General features: G+C 36.2%; 1 protein-coding gene across 11 annotated transcripts in view; it reads right to left on the bottom strand.

Annotated features, from left to right (window-relative positions):
- LOC105223964 (protein alan shepard) overlaps positions 1-16,529 on the bottom strand; it is a 591,866-nt gene that overhangs the window by 144,220 nt on the left and 431,117 nt on the right. Inside the window, exon 1 of one of the 11 annotated variants that reach the window (XM_049458186.1) lies at positions 10,490-10,643. The exons of the other annotated variants lie outside the window; for them this stretch is intronic. Coding sequence (XP_049314143.1) covers positions 10,490-10,507 — 18 coding nt within the window. The 5' untranslated portion in view covers positions 10,508-10,643. Of the gene's footprint in view, positions 1-10,489; positions 10,644-16,529 lie in introns of those variants that run through there. 11 annotated transcript variants of the gene reach the window in all.

The raw sequence follows: 16,529 nt of genomic DNA, 5'->3' as shown, positions 1-16,529 counted from the left end.
CGGCACTTATGGGACAACAACTCTTTTCCAAACTTAGATCGTATTATACTACCTTCAACTAACAGAGCATCCAGAACTGATATACAATTAATTTTTCGAAGTAGAATCCTGATACTATAATTATACTTTAAAATTCGATTCAATCCACTGTCTCCAATCTGCAGTCGACATTGTTCAATACTTTTTCCTTGCATTCTACATTCCTCCTAAAAGTATGCTTAAAAAGTAGAAAATACTCGTACTATACGGAACTACCACCTTTTTCGGAGATTTTTATGGTCTGCCAAACTAAGCTCACCTAACTTTTGGTTGAAATTAAAGAAAAAGGAAAACTTTCACATATCCAATTTCCGTAAGAACTTTCGCATATGCGACGGGATATGTGTATCGCCTAAGGCGTGAATATACACTTGTGTTCGTGCGGCTAAGTGTAAGAGAGTTGTTGAGATTCTGTAAGAAAGAATGCACTTTGGGTTACATGGGAAACCGTGTAGAAGCCAAAAATGTGCGGAAAAGAAAAGAAAGTACTTTCGGCAATAAAAATGAAAGGCTCGAGTAAAAAGTTAAACACGATTTCAATAATATGACGCCATTTATTGGCACAAAAATTACAAAAGCACGAAAAATAAATAAAAGAATAATGAAATAAAAATGGACGCAAAGCGACAGAAATTGTTAGCACACATTCGACAACCTTTATGATGAAAAATAAATAACAATCACGCAAAAATCAATATTATTACAAATACAAATATGCGAAGAGTACAACGCTGTTGGCCGAGCAACACGGAATGCTGCACAAAATTGAAAGAAGGAGAAAAAAGTGAAGCAAACTTTGACAATTTCGGCGCTGTGGTAACAAGTTAACAAGAGTGGTGAGTGGAAAAAATTATATTGTATTAAAGGGAGGAGAGCTGTGACAATATTATTTTTGTTATTGAATGACCGACACATGTATTTACTTAGGGGATATAATAGATGTTTCTAGATGTGTGCTTTTCAACGAAGGAATACTTTTTTCGAAGCTGTTCTCTTTGACAGCTGTTAGTTGAGTTATACTCAGTTTGCTTTGTCATTTCGCAATGAGCAGACTTAATCCGGAACATGTTCCAGGTACGCTCGGTGAATGGGTCCAAAACGAGATTGCCGCTGATCCCAATTTTCACAAACAAATCTTGTTCAGGGATGAAACTCATTGTTGGTTGAATGAACACGTTAAATTGAGAAATTGTCGCATTTGGATTGAGGATTGACAAGCCATTATTGAGACGCCATTACATTCTCAAAAAGTCACGGTTCGGCGTGCTTTATAGGCAGAAGGAATCAGTAATCCATATTTCTTCAAAAATGAAGCCGGTCATAATGTTGCAGTCTGATTGAAGCGCACTGTACGGTTCCAATTGCTGCAAAAAAAATCGGCCTCGCGACCGGAATATATAAAAACCAGCTGTGGAGGTCGTTTATTGGATATAATTTTCAAAACATAATGGCAAATCCTAATATTTAGAATAATGCTAAATTTTTAGCCCTTTCTTAACGTTGATCTGCATATTTTCTTTGGTTTAAGACAAATGGTTATGACATTTTTGAATCGTTAAATGGTTCTATATTCCATTTTTTCTTATAATATAATTATGATTTAGCTCATATATTCCATATCATATTAACAAAGAACGATGTACCTAGTTTCCATCTGTACATGTTTAAGGCAAATTAGGAATCAAAGTTATTCAAAGTTAAAACGTGGCGTTTTTTTAATTAAAAAAGTTTTTTATTAATGACTTACCACTCCACAAATGAAATCAAATCACAAAGCATCACTTACCTGTAAAGAAAAAAACAAAGTAAGGTTAGAATTTATAACAATTTTTTAAGGTGTTGATATATGGTGATATTTCGGTAAATATGTAAATTGATATTAAACGTATGTGATCAACTAGGAGGTTATAATTATACCCTGAACAGTGTATATTAAGTTTAACATGAGGTTTGTAACACCCAGAAGGAAGCCTCGCAGATATATGTATATAAAAATGATCAGTAGGTTGAGCTGAGTCATGTCCGTCTGTCTGTATATATACGAACTAGTCCCACACTCTTCAGAAGCTGCTCATTTGCCGGAACTGCCGACATCGCACCACTATAACATATAGCTGCCATACAAACTGAACGATCGCAATCAAGTTCTTGTATGGAAAACTTTCACATTTGACAATGTATCTTTACAAAAATTGGTACAGGCTATTTTCTTAGGCAACAGTGTAATCTCCGAAGAAATTGTACAGATCGGTTAACTATATCATATAGCTGTCATACAAACTGAATGATCGGAATCAAATGCTTGCATGGGAAACTCCCTCATTTGACGATATATCTTCACGAAATTTGGTATGACTTATTGTTTATAGAAATAATCTAATATCGAAAGAAATTGTTCGGATCGGCTCACTATAGCATATAGTTGCCATACAAACTGAATGATCGGAATCAAGCGCTTGTATGGAAAACTTTCGCAATTGACGTGGTATCTTCACGAAATTTGACATGGATTACTGCTTAAGGTAATCACATAATCTCCGAAAAAATTGTTCAGATTGGATTACTATAGCATATAGCTTCCACACAAACTGGACATATAGTTACTAAAAGAAATGCACCTGTGAAGGGTATATTAGCCTCTGTGCAGCCGAAGTTAACGTTTTTTCTTGTTTTTTTATAAAAAATAAGAATGTCGTTCATATATCTTGGAATGCCGATTACCTGTTTGTCTTTTCGCTGGGATATTAAATGATTCTTTCATTTGTTTGTTTGAGCATGCTTAATAACTAAATTGAATATAAACGTTTGTTCTTTTCATTTTCTTCAGCCTTACTGTAGTGAGATACTTCTCAATTCACTTCGATTGTTCTGTGTTATCGTGAAAAATTAATAGAGCGTCTGCTGAGAGATACAATACCAAACATCTCGGAACACCACCTGCCTGCTGGATACTTTCTAAAGATTTAATAACAGGCGATTTATTTAGGTAACTTTTGGACATAGCTTATTATCATGAAATGTATTTTTTGTGACGTCTTGATTTGATGTTAAAGTTCTCCCATCTAAAAAATTGTGCAGAGTCTGGAACAAATAACAGTTCAAAAGTGCTATGTCTGGAGAATATTAACTTGGAAAATACGTCCAAACATTCGAACTGTTCACCTCTTCTGTTTCAGTGCATCATTCAATTTATCCAACTGATCACAACACACTCCAAAATTAATCATGAACAACGACTGAATTTTATCCACATCGGCTTCAAGAGTACTTCAAGCCCCGACCCATTAATACCTTTAGCGTACACACTCATAACTCCGAAACTATTTGTCGGGTTAACATCAAATAATATAATCGATAAATTAGAAAAAAGGTCAATATTTCGCAACTTACATGTGGATATAGCCGCCTATATGAAGTAACAGCTGTTATCAAGTCTGTGGGTAGTCTTGAATTCGGCGCTCAAAAGTATGCAATAATAATGTGTTGGTATTAAAATAGGATTAAGTTATGTAAAAAAAATTATAAAACTATTTAGTTGTCCACGCGATTATGAATACCACTAACAAAAAAGTTAAAATTCGCCACAATCACGAAGAACATATGGCCATGTTTTTAAATAATTTTAACTGCGTTTTTGTTCACTGAAATTTAAGCACAAACTTTAATTACACATTGTTGGATTTATTCCTTCTTATCACTTTTATCCGCGTACGTGTCGACTTCTGTTGGTCAAAAGTTATGTATTAAATGAGCACGTCCAACGAATGATGAATGTCCACCTTTTACATAATAAATACATATGTATAACCACAAATGCGGTAGGCTCACGCATATAAATACATATCGACGGATAATATTAAGCCAGCAAGCGTGGAGAATTATAAAAATTTACTGAAGTGTTCTACGTGAAGATTAGGAAAGCGACGTCGAGAGTGCCAAAGTGTCGCAAAGCAAGAAAACTACCCACTTCACTACGCAGTTGGAAGAAGCGCCCATTTCCCTCCGACAGCAACCTGTTGCCGTAATGGCATATCAAAAGGGAAATAGCAAAAGTGAAGAGAATGTAAATGGTTATGTATGTACATATACATAAATACATATAAATGGGATATCTCAAAAAAATCGCACTAGAAATAAAAACGAAATAAAATAAACCCCCATTTGGCTGACTGATAGGCTGACGGGCTTTGCGGCACGCAAAGTCAACGAGGGTGCCAAGGAATTCGGGATGAAGAAGCGGCTGCTGGGTACGGGCAGAATGTTACGTATTTGTATATAGATATACAAATGTATAACGGTTTGTGTGCTTTCGCGTGGGCGATGAATAGGGTAAGTGCACGGATGCCCGCATTTTAGTAAAAATAATCACGGACGCGTAAGTGCTCCACCGGAACCGACCGGAAGATGATGAAAGCAATGATAGAAAATTGGCTACTAATGGCTACCGTCGCGACGCGTCACCGTTACAATACCAATACATGCACAGCGTAATATATTTAGTTGTGGTAGTTGTACATATATATATATAGATATATATATGTATATCTGTCGTACAGTTATGCGCGTGTTGTTGGAATCACACTTAACCGCAGAATGCAAAGGAATTTGAAGGAAAAAGAAAGCAAAATATCGCGCTGATTCGACTGCAAAGCTAGAGATGTGAAAAAATATGCGGATTAGCGCAAAGTGGACTTTCGGGTGGGGGTGGCAGATGCTAGGCATTACACACAGGCATGCAAGGACGCGGAAAATATTGCTTAACTCAAGAATGTATAAGATCGGAGGAAAATGACACTTGATGACAGCGTTGCAGGAATGTGAGTGGCAGCAAGTGCACAAAATAATTACGTAAAGAATTGAGAAAATTGGGTATTATTCTTAATAAAGAATTCTTCTTTACTGGCGTAGACACCGCTTACACGATTACAGCCGAATAAAAATAAATATAATAAATAATTATATTTTAGAAATTCTTTAAGTTTAAAAAATGTAAAAAATGGCACCACTTCGCTTCATTTCTATAGCGGCCACAAGTGTTGAGCGCTTTGTAATGCTTCAAGCTCAGTGACTGTCAAATGTCAGTGGCGTTGTTAGCGGTATTAATTAAAAAGGTATTAAAATTTGAGATGTCATAAAAGCATTCTACCATAGTGCTATGAAAAGTAGTTCTACGAATTAGTAACTCAGTAGATGTTTATGTTTTATATTTTCTTAGTTTTTATTGGTATTAAAGTATGGTCTATTTATTGCTTTCCTGTTTCGAGCCATGCAATATCAGCCTAAATGTAGGCAACACTTTATGTGTATTAGACAAATGGCCAAAAAACAAGGCAATGCAGGAAAAAATGTTAACTTCAATTGCACAGAAGATGTAATAATATTCAAAATTGCAAAATATTTCAAAAGTATACACATACTTGATTCCGATCATTCAGTTTGAGTGACATGAATAATTTAATGATTCAATCTCAATAATTTCTAAGGAGATTGCAGTATTGTCTTAGATAATACCTCACAGGATCTTGAGATTCGGGCTGAAGGTAGATGTCACTCAAATACCCCTTAAACGTATTCTTAAAAACACCAATTGGGCTACATATCGGCATATTTTAAAGCTAAATGTTAATGGGGTGGGGAAGCTAGACAGAGCATTCATCAGGTCATCACAAATGCATATCCTCGGAGCCGCCAGTTGACCAGTTGGTCAAGTGGACTCTCAGTACTCAGATCAAAGATACGTAAGCTCTTCAACAAGACCAAACGTATTAGGAACTAAGAGGAGTATAGATGCAACTTAACTACCTAAATTAAGGATATTACGTCTGCGAAGTCAGAAATTTCTGTGAAAACGTCTTCTCGACGGTAGAGGCAGCAAGTCTGCACAGGGTCTGCCTAAGCGAAAGACTGACACAGTACTAGCCATTAAAATACATGACGGAACCGACTGAACCTATACGACCAGTGCGGAGGAGCTACGGCCTTTCTGCATTAGCAGCTTACTTGTGTTGCTAAATAACAATGGAATCCGCTGTCAAGGATATGTGGGCGACATTGTTATCATAGGCAGAGGAAAATTCGATGACACTCTCTGCGATATCGTACAAAGGGGACTAAGCTTAGCTAAGAGATGGTGCAGAAGTGTTAGACTAAACATCAATCCCTTGAAGACGACGCTTTTTACGAGACGAAGGCTTGACCTCATGGCCTCAGTAGAGATAGAGATGACCAATACGGTCAAATATCTAGGTCAGCATGTTGATCTGACGATGGTCGAAGATACGAAGGCTCCTATAGTTTGCAATCGGCTTGTTGGTAGATCCAGGGGCTACAAGCCAAGGATTATCAGGTGGTTGTACAACATGATCGTGCGATCGATTATCATATATGGAGCAGTGGCTTGGGCTCCGAAAGCATCGCAGACTTCGCTAGGAGTATTGAAGCTTCAACATTTCGCCTGCATCTGCGAGTCGGGTGCCACGCCATGCTGGAACTTACTCCCTTTTACCTGTTAATCGGTCAAGTCGCCATCCAAATGACAGCAGAAGGGTTTAACAGAGGTAAGGTAATCTCTTTCCAATCCATGAAGGACCTAAGTTGCAAAATACTACTGGCTCTTCTTCTAAGGAATAGCAATACCAAAAGGGTTAACTTCACTACATAGAAAGTTTAAAGTTACTCTCAGCAGTAAGGCCGAGTGGAAATATAATGGAATTCCGCTCTGAAGCTACTGCTTAGGGACATTACAATGAAGTCGTACACCGATTTAGCTATAAGTCGAAGGCAAAATAGACCCTAGGTCGCGGTGCAATCCATATTTACTTGTCTTATCTAATATAATACCCTAGCCAAATTTCGTTAAGATATCTTCTCAAATGAACAAGTTACAAAATCTGAATAATCGGTTATATAGGAGATATACTTATCCGATCTGACAGTTTCCGACAAATGATCAGTAGAATATCGAAGTGCACTTACCTATTAAATTTTGTTAGGATATCTAAAAAAATTGACGAACAAATTTGTATGATACCTAATAAACTTCGCTTTAAAAATCGCTAACTCGAAACCGGTTTCTGATCCATTGCCGCATATGCGATTTTTCCGCTTTCGTTGCTCGCTGTAAACCAACCCGCTTAATACATATACTCTTACACTCCAATCATTGTATCAATCAATTGTAGAAAGTCCTTGGTATTTCCCTGTTGTTTACAAAATTCATAAAGAAAGTTGAAGAAATAATGATATCTACAACAAACACAATTCCCTTGGAAAAACATGAATAAAATCCCGTATCTGTTTCCTTATCGTATGCTAAATTCTGATAAAAATTATAATCACCCACCAAAAAAAAAAAACAGTAAAGAAATATCAAACAAAAAAATAGAAAAAAAAGAACACGACAACATTAAAACGCAAAAAAAAAGAAGAAAAATCGAAAATCTGTGTGTTGTGGCATGAAATTAGCTTGTCAATGACGTTAGTGTCAAGAGGAAATTAGTTTTTTGTTCAATGAAAATATTAGCTTATTCGCTTTTCATGCCATTTTCGTTTTCACTTTTGCACCAGCCACCAGGAGAATAGCTCAAAATACATTAATATTTTTTGCCTGCGTCCATTGTTTCCATTCACACGCTAAATATCGGTATATTATCTACACAACATCCATCGGAGTTATGTATTTATGCGTGGATGTGTTATAAATGAGATTATATGTATGTATTTGTCTGTCGATATGTATGTGTGCTTGCATGACATTGCGATTGCGATGGCGATGGCGTACAACGGACGTCACTCGATGTTTGACACTAATTTGTATGGTAATTATTATTGCGTTTTTTCCTTGTCCGTTATCAAACGGTACAAGGCGTGGTTACTTTTTGTCGTTTTCATCAGAATATTCACGGACTTTGGAACAGGCTAATCAGAAGTTATAATTAAATAATAGAAATGCAAAAAAACTGTTTATGAATCTTGAAACCAATGGGGAAAATTAATTGTTGTTGTGACCTATGATATATTTGCTTGTATGTATTAATAGTCAGAAAACCATACTTCAAAGTTTTATAGTAAAAAATATTTATACCCGGTTTGCTACGATGTTTGTGACACCTAGAAGAAAACTAAGAAGTGTATACAATGATCAGTGTGATGAGCCTTTGGTCATGACCGTCTGTGTTATTAGTCTCTCAGTTTTTGAGTTATCGCCTTGAAATTTGTCACACGTTTACATCAACTTACTATAGCAAATGATTCTCTCACAAACTGACCGATAAAAATAAAGATGGAGAACTTTTTTGTACTCATTTATGACATAAAATATGCATTTGTGAAGGGTGTTATGATTCGATGGATCCAAAGTAAAAAATTTAACTAATTTTTTTTAATGAGTATTAGTGATCAAAACGTACCAGCATTTTAAGCTGTTCAAGTCAGATTGTTGTTGGTTTTTGTCACTGGAAGGCATTTTTAACCTAACCTTGACGGGTAAAATGTCAATGGATTTGAGAAATATTGTTAAATTTCTCAAATAATATCTATGTAGAACTATTTTACTGTTTCTCTTCTTACCAAGAGATATTTTCATTTTCTTCATTTGAAAATCTCTTTAGAATTCTCTAAGAATTTTTTAATATTTAAGTGCAATAAAACTTTGAAAACAACAAAAAACCGATGGCACTTTACTGGACACATTAAATAGCCAAGAGAAGGACATTTCGAAATCCTCTCTCACTTCGATATCATCTCTGAGAACTTGGACACTGCCACGGTTTACTTCTCCGAAAATCGGATTCTTTTAAGGAGGTGCTAATCCATTTGCAGAGCTTCTCGCTGACAGTGCACTCAAAGCTAGTCAAGGAGTGCATGACCAGCATTTACGGGGTTGCGAAAGCCTTCTGGCTTACTAGCATAGTGGAACGTAAAAGAACCATTGACATTGAGCTATCTATGCATTTTCCTTCCTCTCTCCAGCTTTCGCCAGACTAAGGTTGAAGCACCTCAGTTGCCATACTTTCTACGAAACCGTTGAATTGTCTGGAGTAGATTTTTGCCAGCTCAATAAATTTGCGGCTAACTCGAAGCGTTTTGTCAATATGTGACGATTTGTTTGATTCACATCTAGGAGTTCTAGGCTCCATGACCAACAAGCGTGTCTATCAGTTCAAGTGGAATTATTCGTGACTTCGTGAGAATTTACCTAAACTAACCTAACCAAACCAAAAGTGGTTTCAGACCAGTTGTGCGACTTCTTAAATCTACAGCTGGAGAAAATAATTCGAGCTGCAAAGCTGAATAGAGAAGATGACATCAACATCTTTGGCCATAACAACCGCGCTGTGAGTTCTGCTTTCTCCAGGTTGGACAAAGATGTAAAGCGTTCTGATATTGAAAGAGGGCAAGATGAAATATCTCCTGTCATCAAACAAACAGTCGTCGCATTCGCAACTTGGCTCTCACTTAACTGTTGACAGTTATAACTTCAAGGTTGTAGATAATTTCGTCTATCTTGGAACCAGTATTAATATCAACAACAATGCCAGCCTTGAAATCCAACGCAGAATAACTTTTGTTAACAGGTTTACTTCGTACTGAGTATGCAAATGAAAAGTAAAGTCTTCTTTTCCTCCTTTTTCGTTGAAAAATATACACATTAGTTCTCAGACACCTCATTTAGACCTACATACATGGCAGTACCTAAAGTAAAATCGTACGAATTCTATTTTTGAAGGCAATTATTGCATACAAACTTGCAAATCATACAATCAAAATTTCATCCTTATATACAGATGGGACAAATATAATCAATGTGATATAAGGTTTATTGATGTATCCATACATCACATAATTGCCTGAACTGCATCATCTCAAGAAGCTGTCCAAACATTATTCGCTTACTAAAAAATAACCAAAACCAAACAAAATTTGAAATTCCCTTATGATGTTCGTTAAATATAGCTTAAACGTGCTTAAAAAGACACAATATGCAACCAAGTAGAACATGCCACTATCATGGCCGCAAATAAAGCACTGGCACACACACACATATGGCTAACGCATACGGACTCACACGCATGCATATGCTTAAGCGCAGAAGGGTTCTTCATAAAAGAGCTAACCCCAAACCAAATACACACACACATACACAGCTAGTAGTATCACATGTACGCACACTTTTAGTTTCAAAAATAGAAACGAAATTCGCTCAAGATTTACGGCCGGCACTTTACAATCCCACTTATGCACATAAGGCCACACATACACGCGCACCAGAGGACGTCTCATACACACAAATCTAAGTTTTATCACTGTTTGCATATGTGTGTGTGTGTGTCTGTGGCGTTGTCTCTCCAACATATGTTGACAAGGAAAAATTTAAAGCCACGCATACTAAGGCTTAAGGCAGCGTGTAGTGGAAGGCGACAAATGTGTTTCATGCTTAAGAAATGCTTACCATATGGCACAAGCACATCGTATGTCTCGCCCGCTGACGCCTCGACTGACGCTGCTGCTTCTGCACAATTAACTCGCTTGGCAAATATTTACTTTTATTTTATTTTTTATTTTAGTAAAAAAATATTTTTTTCTATTTTTATTTTATTTTATTAGCTAATTTTGCATATGTACATATGTTTGTATGTATGTGTGTTAGTTTGATTTCTACGTTAATATTTAATTTATCCGCTTGTTTTGATTCCTCACAACGTTGCAGCAAAGAGAATTGAGTAAAACTGAGCGCAAATGTGGCGAACGAAAAAATCAGCATGAAATTGGCAATGCGGCGTTGTGTGGGCAGCGTGTCCACTAGCAGCAGTAAACGAATTAGCAACGAAGAAGAATTATTTCGTGTCGGTTTGCGCGCTCTTTGCTGTTCGCTCTTACTACATGCGCTCTTAGAAATATTTTTTCGCAGTTGCACAATACTACTGCTTACGCTGGGAAGTAAGAGCAAATGTTTAGTGGCTGCAAGGAAATCCTTGCTTGCCTCCCCGAAAGTATGCAATGTTTGTGGCGAGCTATAAGAATAGCGCTAACGCCATTTTACTCTTGGGCGACGTGATTTTTATTTTAACTGAGTGCAAATAGTTTCGTAAACTAATGCAGCTGTCATGCTTTTCATGTATGGCTTGCGTGTTTTTAGCTATCTTTTATTTGTAAATCCGTTATTTAAAAAAATTGTATGTAATATCTGTTTGTGATGCTTTCTTAGCCGCCTAAAGATACCATATGGCACCAGTTTCTGTAAAGCCGGTTAGCTAATTTGACATAAAATGTATTGCTCTCGTCTCTCTACCATATTCACGCTTTCTGCTACTTAAATGCTAGCCTAAATGTAGGCAACGTCTGAACTTTGGAAAATAAACTAACATTTATAATACTTTTTGTAACTACTCATCAAATCTGAAGAAAAAATTTGCGTTTAATGTGCTAAAAAGTGGTGTTTGAGTCCTATAGCCCACCATAAAAAATTCTACGTGCTGGGAAACTTTTTAGCAACTCAAAATTAGCTAGAAACAGCCTCTAACATCACAGTCTCAAAATGACTGTAAACCAGTGTAACTTGAAGTTACACATTTAGTAAATTTTTGTGGTTTCCTATCGTTTATATATTATATTTATGGTATATGTAAATAAAATACCGCTTATTATGGGCGCGAACCAAAATTTAAGCAAAGACACAAACCTCATGTGAAGCAAAAAACTAATGCACTATTAAAATACTAATGATGAAATACTAAAGATAGAAAGTTCCAAGAAGACATTTTGGAGCCAAATTAAATTAAAAAAAAACGAAGAAGAACCTGAAGCGGTTCAAGAACAACTCATCTAGAAAATACAACGGTTTAGTGAGATTTGTGGGCCAGTGGAATCATTGCTCCAAATTTCTTCTAAAAACTATGCAGGTGAGAACGTAACAGTCAATGGCGATCGTTATTAAGCCATGGTAACTGACAATTTGATGAATGAAATTGAAGCTCGTGATCTTGGCGACATTTAGTTTCAACAGGACGGTGCCACTTATCACATATCGCATCAATCAATGGATTAATTGAGAGAACTTTCGTTGAGCAGATAATTTCACGTTTTGGACCGGTCGATTGGCCACGAAGATCATGTGATATCACACCGTTAAACTTTTTCCTGTGGGGATATGTAAAGTCTAAAGTCTATGCGTACAATCTCGTTTCAATTTCGGTCTTGGAGCAAAACACACGCGTGCCATTCGCCAGTTGCCAATTGAAATGCTCGAACGAGTCATCGAAAATTGGACTCAACGAATGGACCATCTAAGACGTAGCCGCGGTTAACGTCTGAAAGATAAAATCTTCAAAGAATAAATGCCAAAGAGTCTTCTTTCGAATGAAAGTAAACACTTCCCATTACATTTGAAATTTCTGTGTTTCTTCATTAAAAAGGTAGGGAACGTCCGGATGAAGCACTAATTATATTTTTTTTTCGACTTGCTTTCTCTAACTGTTTGAAAATTGCTACAAAGTAGTAATGAAAGATGTTAAAGATAAAAAAATTAGTGTCTTTTAGACGATTATGGAACCATTAAACAAAATTTTAAAAATTTAGAAATAAAAGAAATGAATTAACTGCTTTTTGTGATTTTCACTTAGATCTTTAGATTTAAGTTCTTTGTTTACTTATTACCGCTTAGGGGTCCTAAAAGTCCCACTGAAATAATTTTTAATTAAGTTCCCTTTTCTCTGAAGTAATCATTACATTCGCCTTGCATATTTTTAATATACTCCATCGCTGTCTCCGCTTCAACGTTGCAAAGAATGCATTGTGAAAGGCACTCAAGCACATCTTCTCCCATTTCCCAAAAGTAGCGGAGTTTTATCAATGCAGCAGCATTGTTCCTTTGTAAACAATAGACTAAACTCGTTACGTGCTTAGCACCGATTAAAGTATTAACTTATAATTTTAAATTCTTCATAAAATTAATGTGTAGTTTAGAGCTTAGCGATGCGACACAAAAATCACACATACACACACGTCGCCATAAGCCGTTATATGAGCATGCTGGTGTTTGCTCTCATAAAGTGCACAGCAACGCAGCGGCATGGCGAATGCCATAAATTCATTATGCACTTGCACAGTGGGTACACAATTGGAGTTTTGTGTTTCTTTGGGAGATCTTCAAAATATTTTAAAATATTCCCAGCAAATATTTTAAATTTATGCGGAAAATCGAATGAAGCCAGATAAGGTTTTCAAACAGATTCATTGATTATTTTTTCGGGATCCCGATATTGTAGTAAAAAAATAACTGGACCGTAGTAATATTGGATATATTTCGGGATTGTAATTTTTTTGCGAGTTATGAAATTATTTAGGAAAATATCCCAATAATCTTTTGCTAGAAAATACAATCCCGAAATATCGGGATTTCAAAAAAAAAATTAAAATTTGTCTGTATACGTTTTTAATTTGTGGGATTTCATAATTCGCAAAAAATAACAATCCCGAAATATTGGGATTATAGTTTGTTCTGGGTAGTTATTTTTTGAAACTTACAAATTTAAAATAATCCATCGAAAATGTAAAGTAAGCTTTCGGGATTGTATTGTTTTGCCAAAAAACACAATTTCGAAATATCGAGATTTCATAATTCGCAAAAAATTAAAATCCCGAAATATCGGGATTTTAGTTTGTTCTGGGTAGTTATTTTTTGAAACTTACAATTTAAAATAACCCATCGGAAGATTTTAGTTGTTTAAGCAGGCAACTTTTTTATTTGTTTTAACACAATTTTTTACTGAATTTTAACCATACCAGCAATATTTTTTTTATACTGTCAGCAACTTTCTGTGCCCACTGTGCGACTTAATAACTCAAACTAGCACACACTTTTATAAAAGCACTGTACTACTATTGCGGCTACTATATGCTATATTCCCAAGTACATTTCGCAGTTGGTATTAGTGCTGTCTTAGACTCTGCCATAGTAAAACTGTTGTTGTTTTTGGCAATATCTGACTTTTCTTAGCCGAACGTTACTCTGCGTTGGCAGCAGTAAGAGCGCTTAGAAGACTGCCACGACTACTGCTGCTAATTCTACTTTAAATTTCATTAAATTTCATTTTTGTTATTCCAAGCGCGTCGGCTGGAATAACTTCTTCTTGTACTTAAGCGTAGACTATATAAGGAGCGGAATGTGTAAGAGTGTGTGTGTGTGCTTGCGCGTTGGCCACATCTTAACAACTGCTAAGCTGCTTTGTTCTTAATTAAGTCGTGTTGCGTAGCAGAGTCTATCTCGTTGTATGTATGTGTGTTGTTCTTTGCGTTGGCATCATTGGCTGTGGCAAGCTGTCTTCGCGTCGCCCGTTCTGCATAGAAATTCCTCTTAAAGTTTTTGAGTGGCTGCAAGTTGATTTTTTTGGTCATAAATAGAGCATAGCAACCGGCGACTGAAGCTCCCTCGAGCTGGCTTTATATTTATTTAGTGGGTAGAGTCCCCCAAACCACACTGCTCTCCCTGTGCATAGATTCGTTTAAGTCGCATGTGTGTGTTTTTGTTTTTCACACTCACAGTTAGACAAAAACCGCGTGCAACATGTCAATAGGAAGTAGTGCGTGATATTCGCTAAAATATAATTTTTCCATTTTTTCTTTTTGTTCAAAAACGCCCCGCTGTGCATTGAATATTTGCCCATGTGCTGTGGTGGAATATATACACAAGCCTGCCTGTTTGTTATTATATGTTCGTGTGTGTGTGTGTTATGATCGAATGTGTTTGTGCATCCTTAGGCCGTATTTGCTAGCATACATTTCGGCGCTTGTGGGCGCTGGCGAATGAGTAAATACGCTTCCCGTTGCGTGCGTGGAATTTTCATTTCATTAAAGAAATAGAAGACTACAAAGTAAATATAAAAATGAAACAAATGACAAATATATATATATTTATATATTTTTTTTGCTTGTGAATATACACAATTCGGAATTTTTCAGAAATTCCCACACTTGTGTAGCTCTCTAAGCTTGTATGTGTGCATGTTCATTGGTGTGGGTGTTGCAATGCTGCTTCGAGGTATTTACTCTTTGCTAAAGATTGCAAGGTCACGCTCAATTATTTTTAAATTGAATATAAATATATATACATTAGGGTGCTTTTTTTTGAACTATTAATTTTTCCCGTCACGAAATTTCCTTGGAAATACCCTAAAAAAATTCCCTGAAAATTTTAGCTATTAATATTAACATTAAGAACTGGATCAAGGCATGTAAAAATTTTCCTTTGAAAATACACTACAATCGTGATTTTTTAACTTTAAATTCCTACAGCTCAGAGATATTTTATGGCATCGCTTTGACTTTAGACGCATATTTCTCAGAATTGTTCACTCTAGAAAAGTGCCCAGTGCAACAAAGTCGTAACTCACACCAGCGAGGTATTATGGGGCTCTAAACCCCATTTTTCCAAGAATTTTGCATTTTTTTGTATATATCTCCTAAATGACAGAAGCTATAGAAAAAATGTACATGACAAATTTGTAGGAAATTTTATTTGCTATAAAAAAGGTTCCAGGTCAAAACCGCTGTCATTAAAAATTCTCGAGATATTCGGCTGTTTAAGTAAGGCGGTATGCAAATTTCATAAATTTCATAAAATGGTAGCCCTTGAATATCTTTAAGTTGCTCTTCGTCCCAAATGCGGTAATTCTGCTTGTTTACATATCCATTGAGACAGAAATGCGTCTATTCGCTGAACACAAAAGCGTGAAGTTGTCTGGGAACTTTTCAAGAGGCCATAGAGCGAAGCAATGACGCTGAGGAAGGTCGAGCAGCTTCAGTTCTTGCACAAGTTATATTATGTACCCTTTTTATTTAAGATGTCGGCCTAAAATGTGCCAAGTTGTTCCATACGTTAGTCCAAGTTGCTGTGAGTTACCCCGGATCGACCCTTCATGGTCTTCGTGTACACTCTCAGCTATGCCTGCTATATTTTCTTCATTTCACGCTGGAGGAATAGACCACGGTCGAATATTATCTAATAATGAATGCTGGGTCTCAAGATGGGTGATGGTGTTTGTTGGAACCACCGATATCGGATCACTATAGGCTATGTCTATACTTACAGACCACTGAAACTTTCTCATTTTACAAGATATCTTCACGAAATTTGGTTTGGACTATTTTCTGAGGTAATTATGTAATATCCGAAGAAATTTTGCGGATCGGACCACTATAGCATATAGCTGTCATACAAAATGATCGATTCTAATCACGAAACAGATTTTTTATACTGTTTTCTGTCTATAAAAATGCACCCGTGAAGGGTATTACAGCTTCATTGCAGCTGTTCCATTTTTCTTGTTTAATGTGAGTCTAAATACGAATATTTTATCTTTATCTCGAAAGAGCATTGTATTTGCTTTAATTAAATTTTCTTTGCGTTAATTCTATTCAAAAGTTCTCCTTGACTATAAACTCGTATATACAGACATACAACTGTATGTATATGTCTTCACATAACATTAGTA

This window comes from Bactrocera dorsalis, chromosome 5, assembly GCF_023373825.1.
Source record: "Bactrocera dorsalis isolate Fly_Bdor chromosome 5, ASM2337382v1, whole genome shotgun sequence".
NCBI classification, from domain to species: Eukaryota; Metazoa; Arthropoda; class Insecta; order Diptera; family Tephritidae; genus Bactrocera; species Bactrocera dorsalis.
Note: the sequence above shows the minus strand (reverse complement) of the source record. Positions and strands in the feature narration are given on the sequence as shown.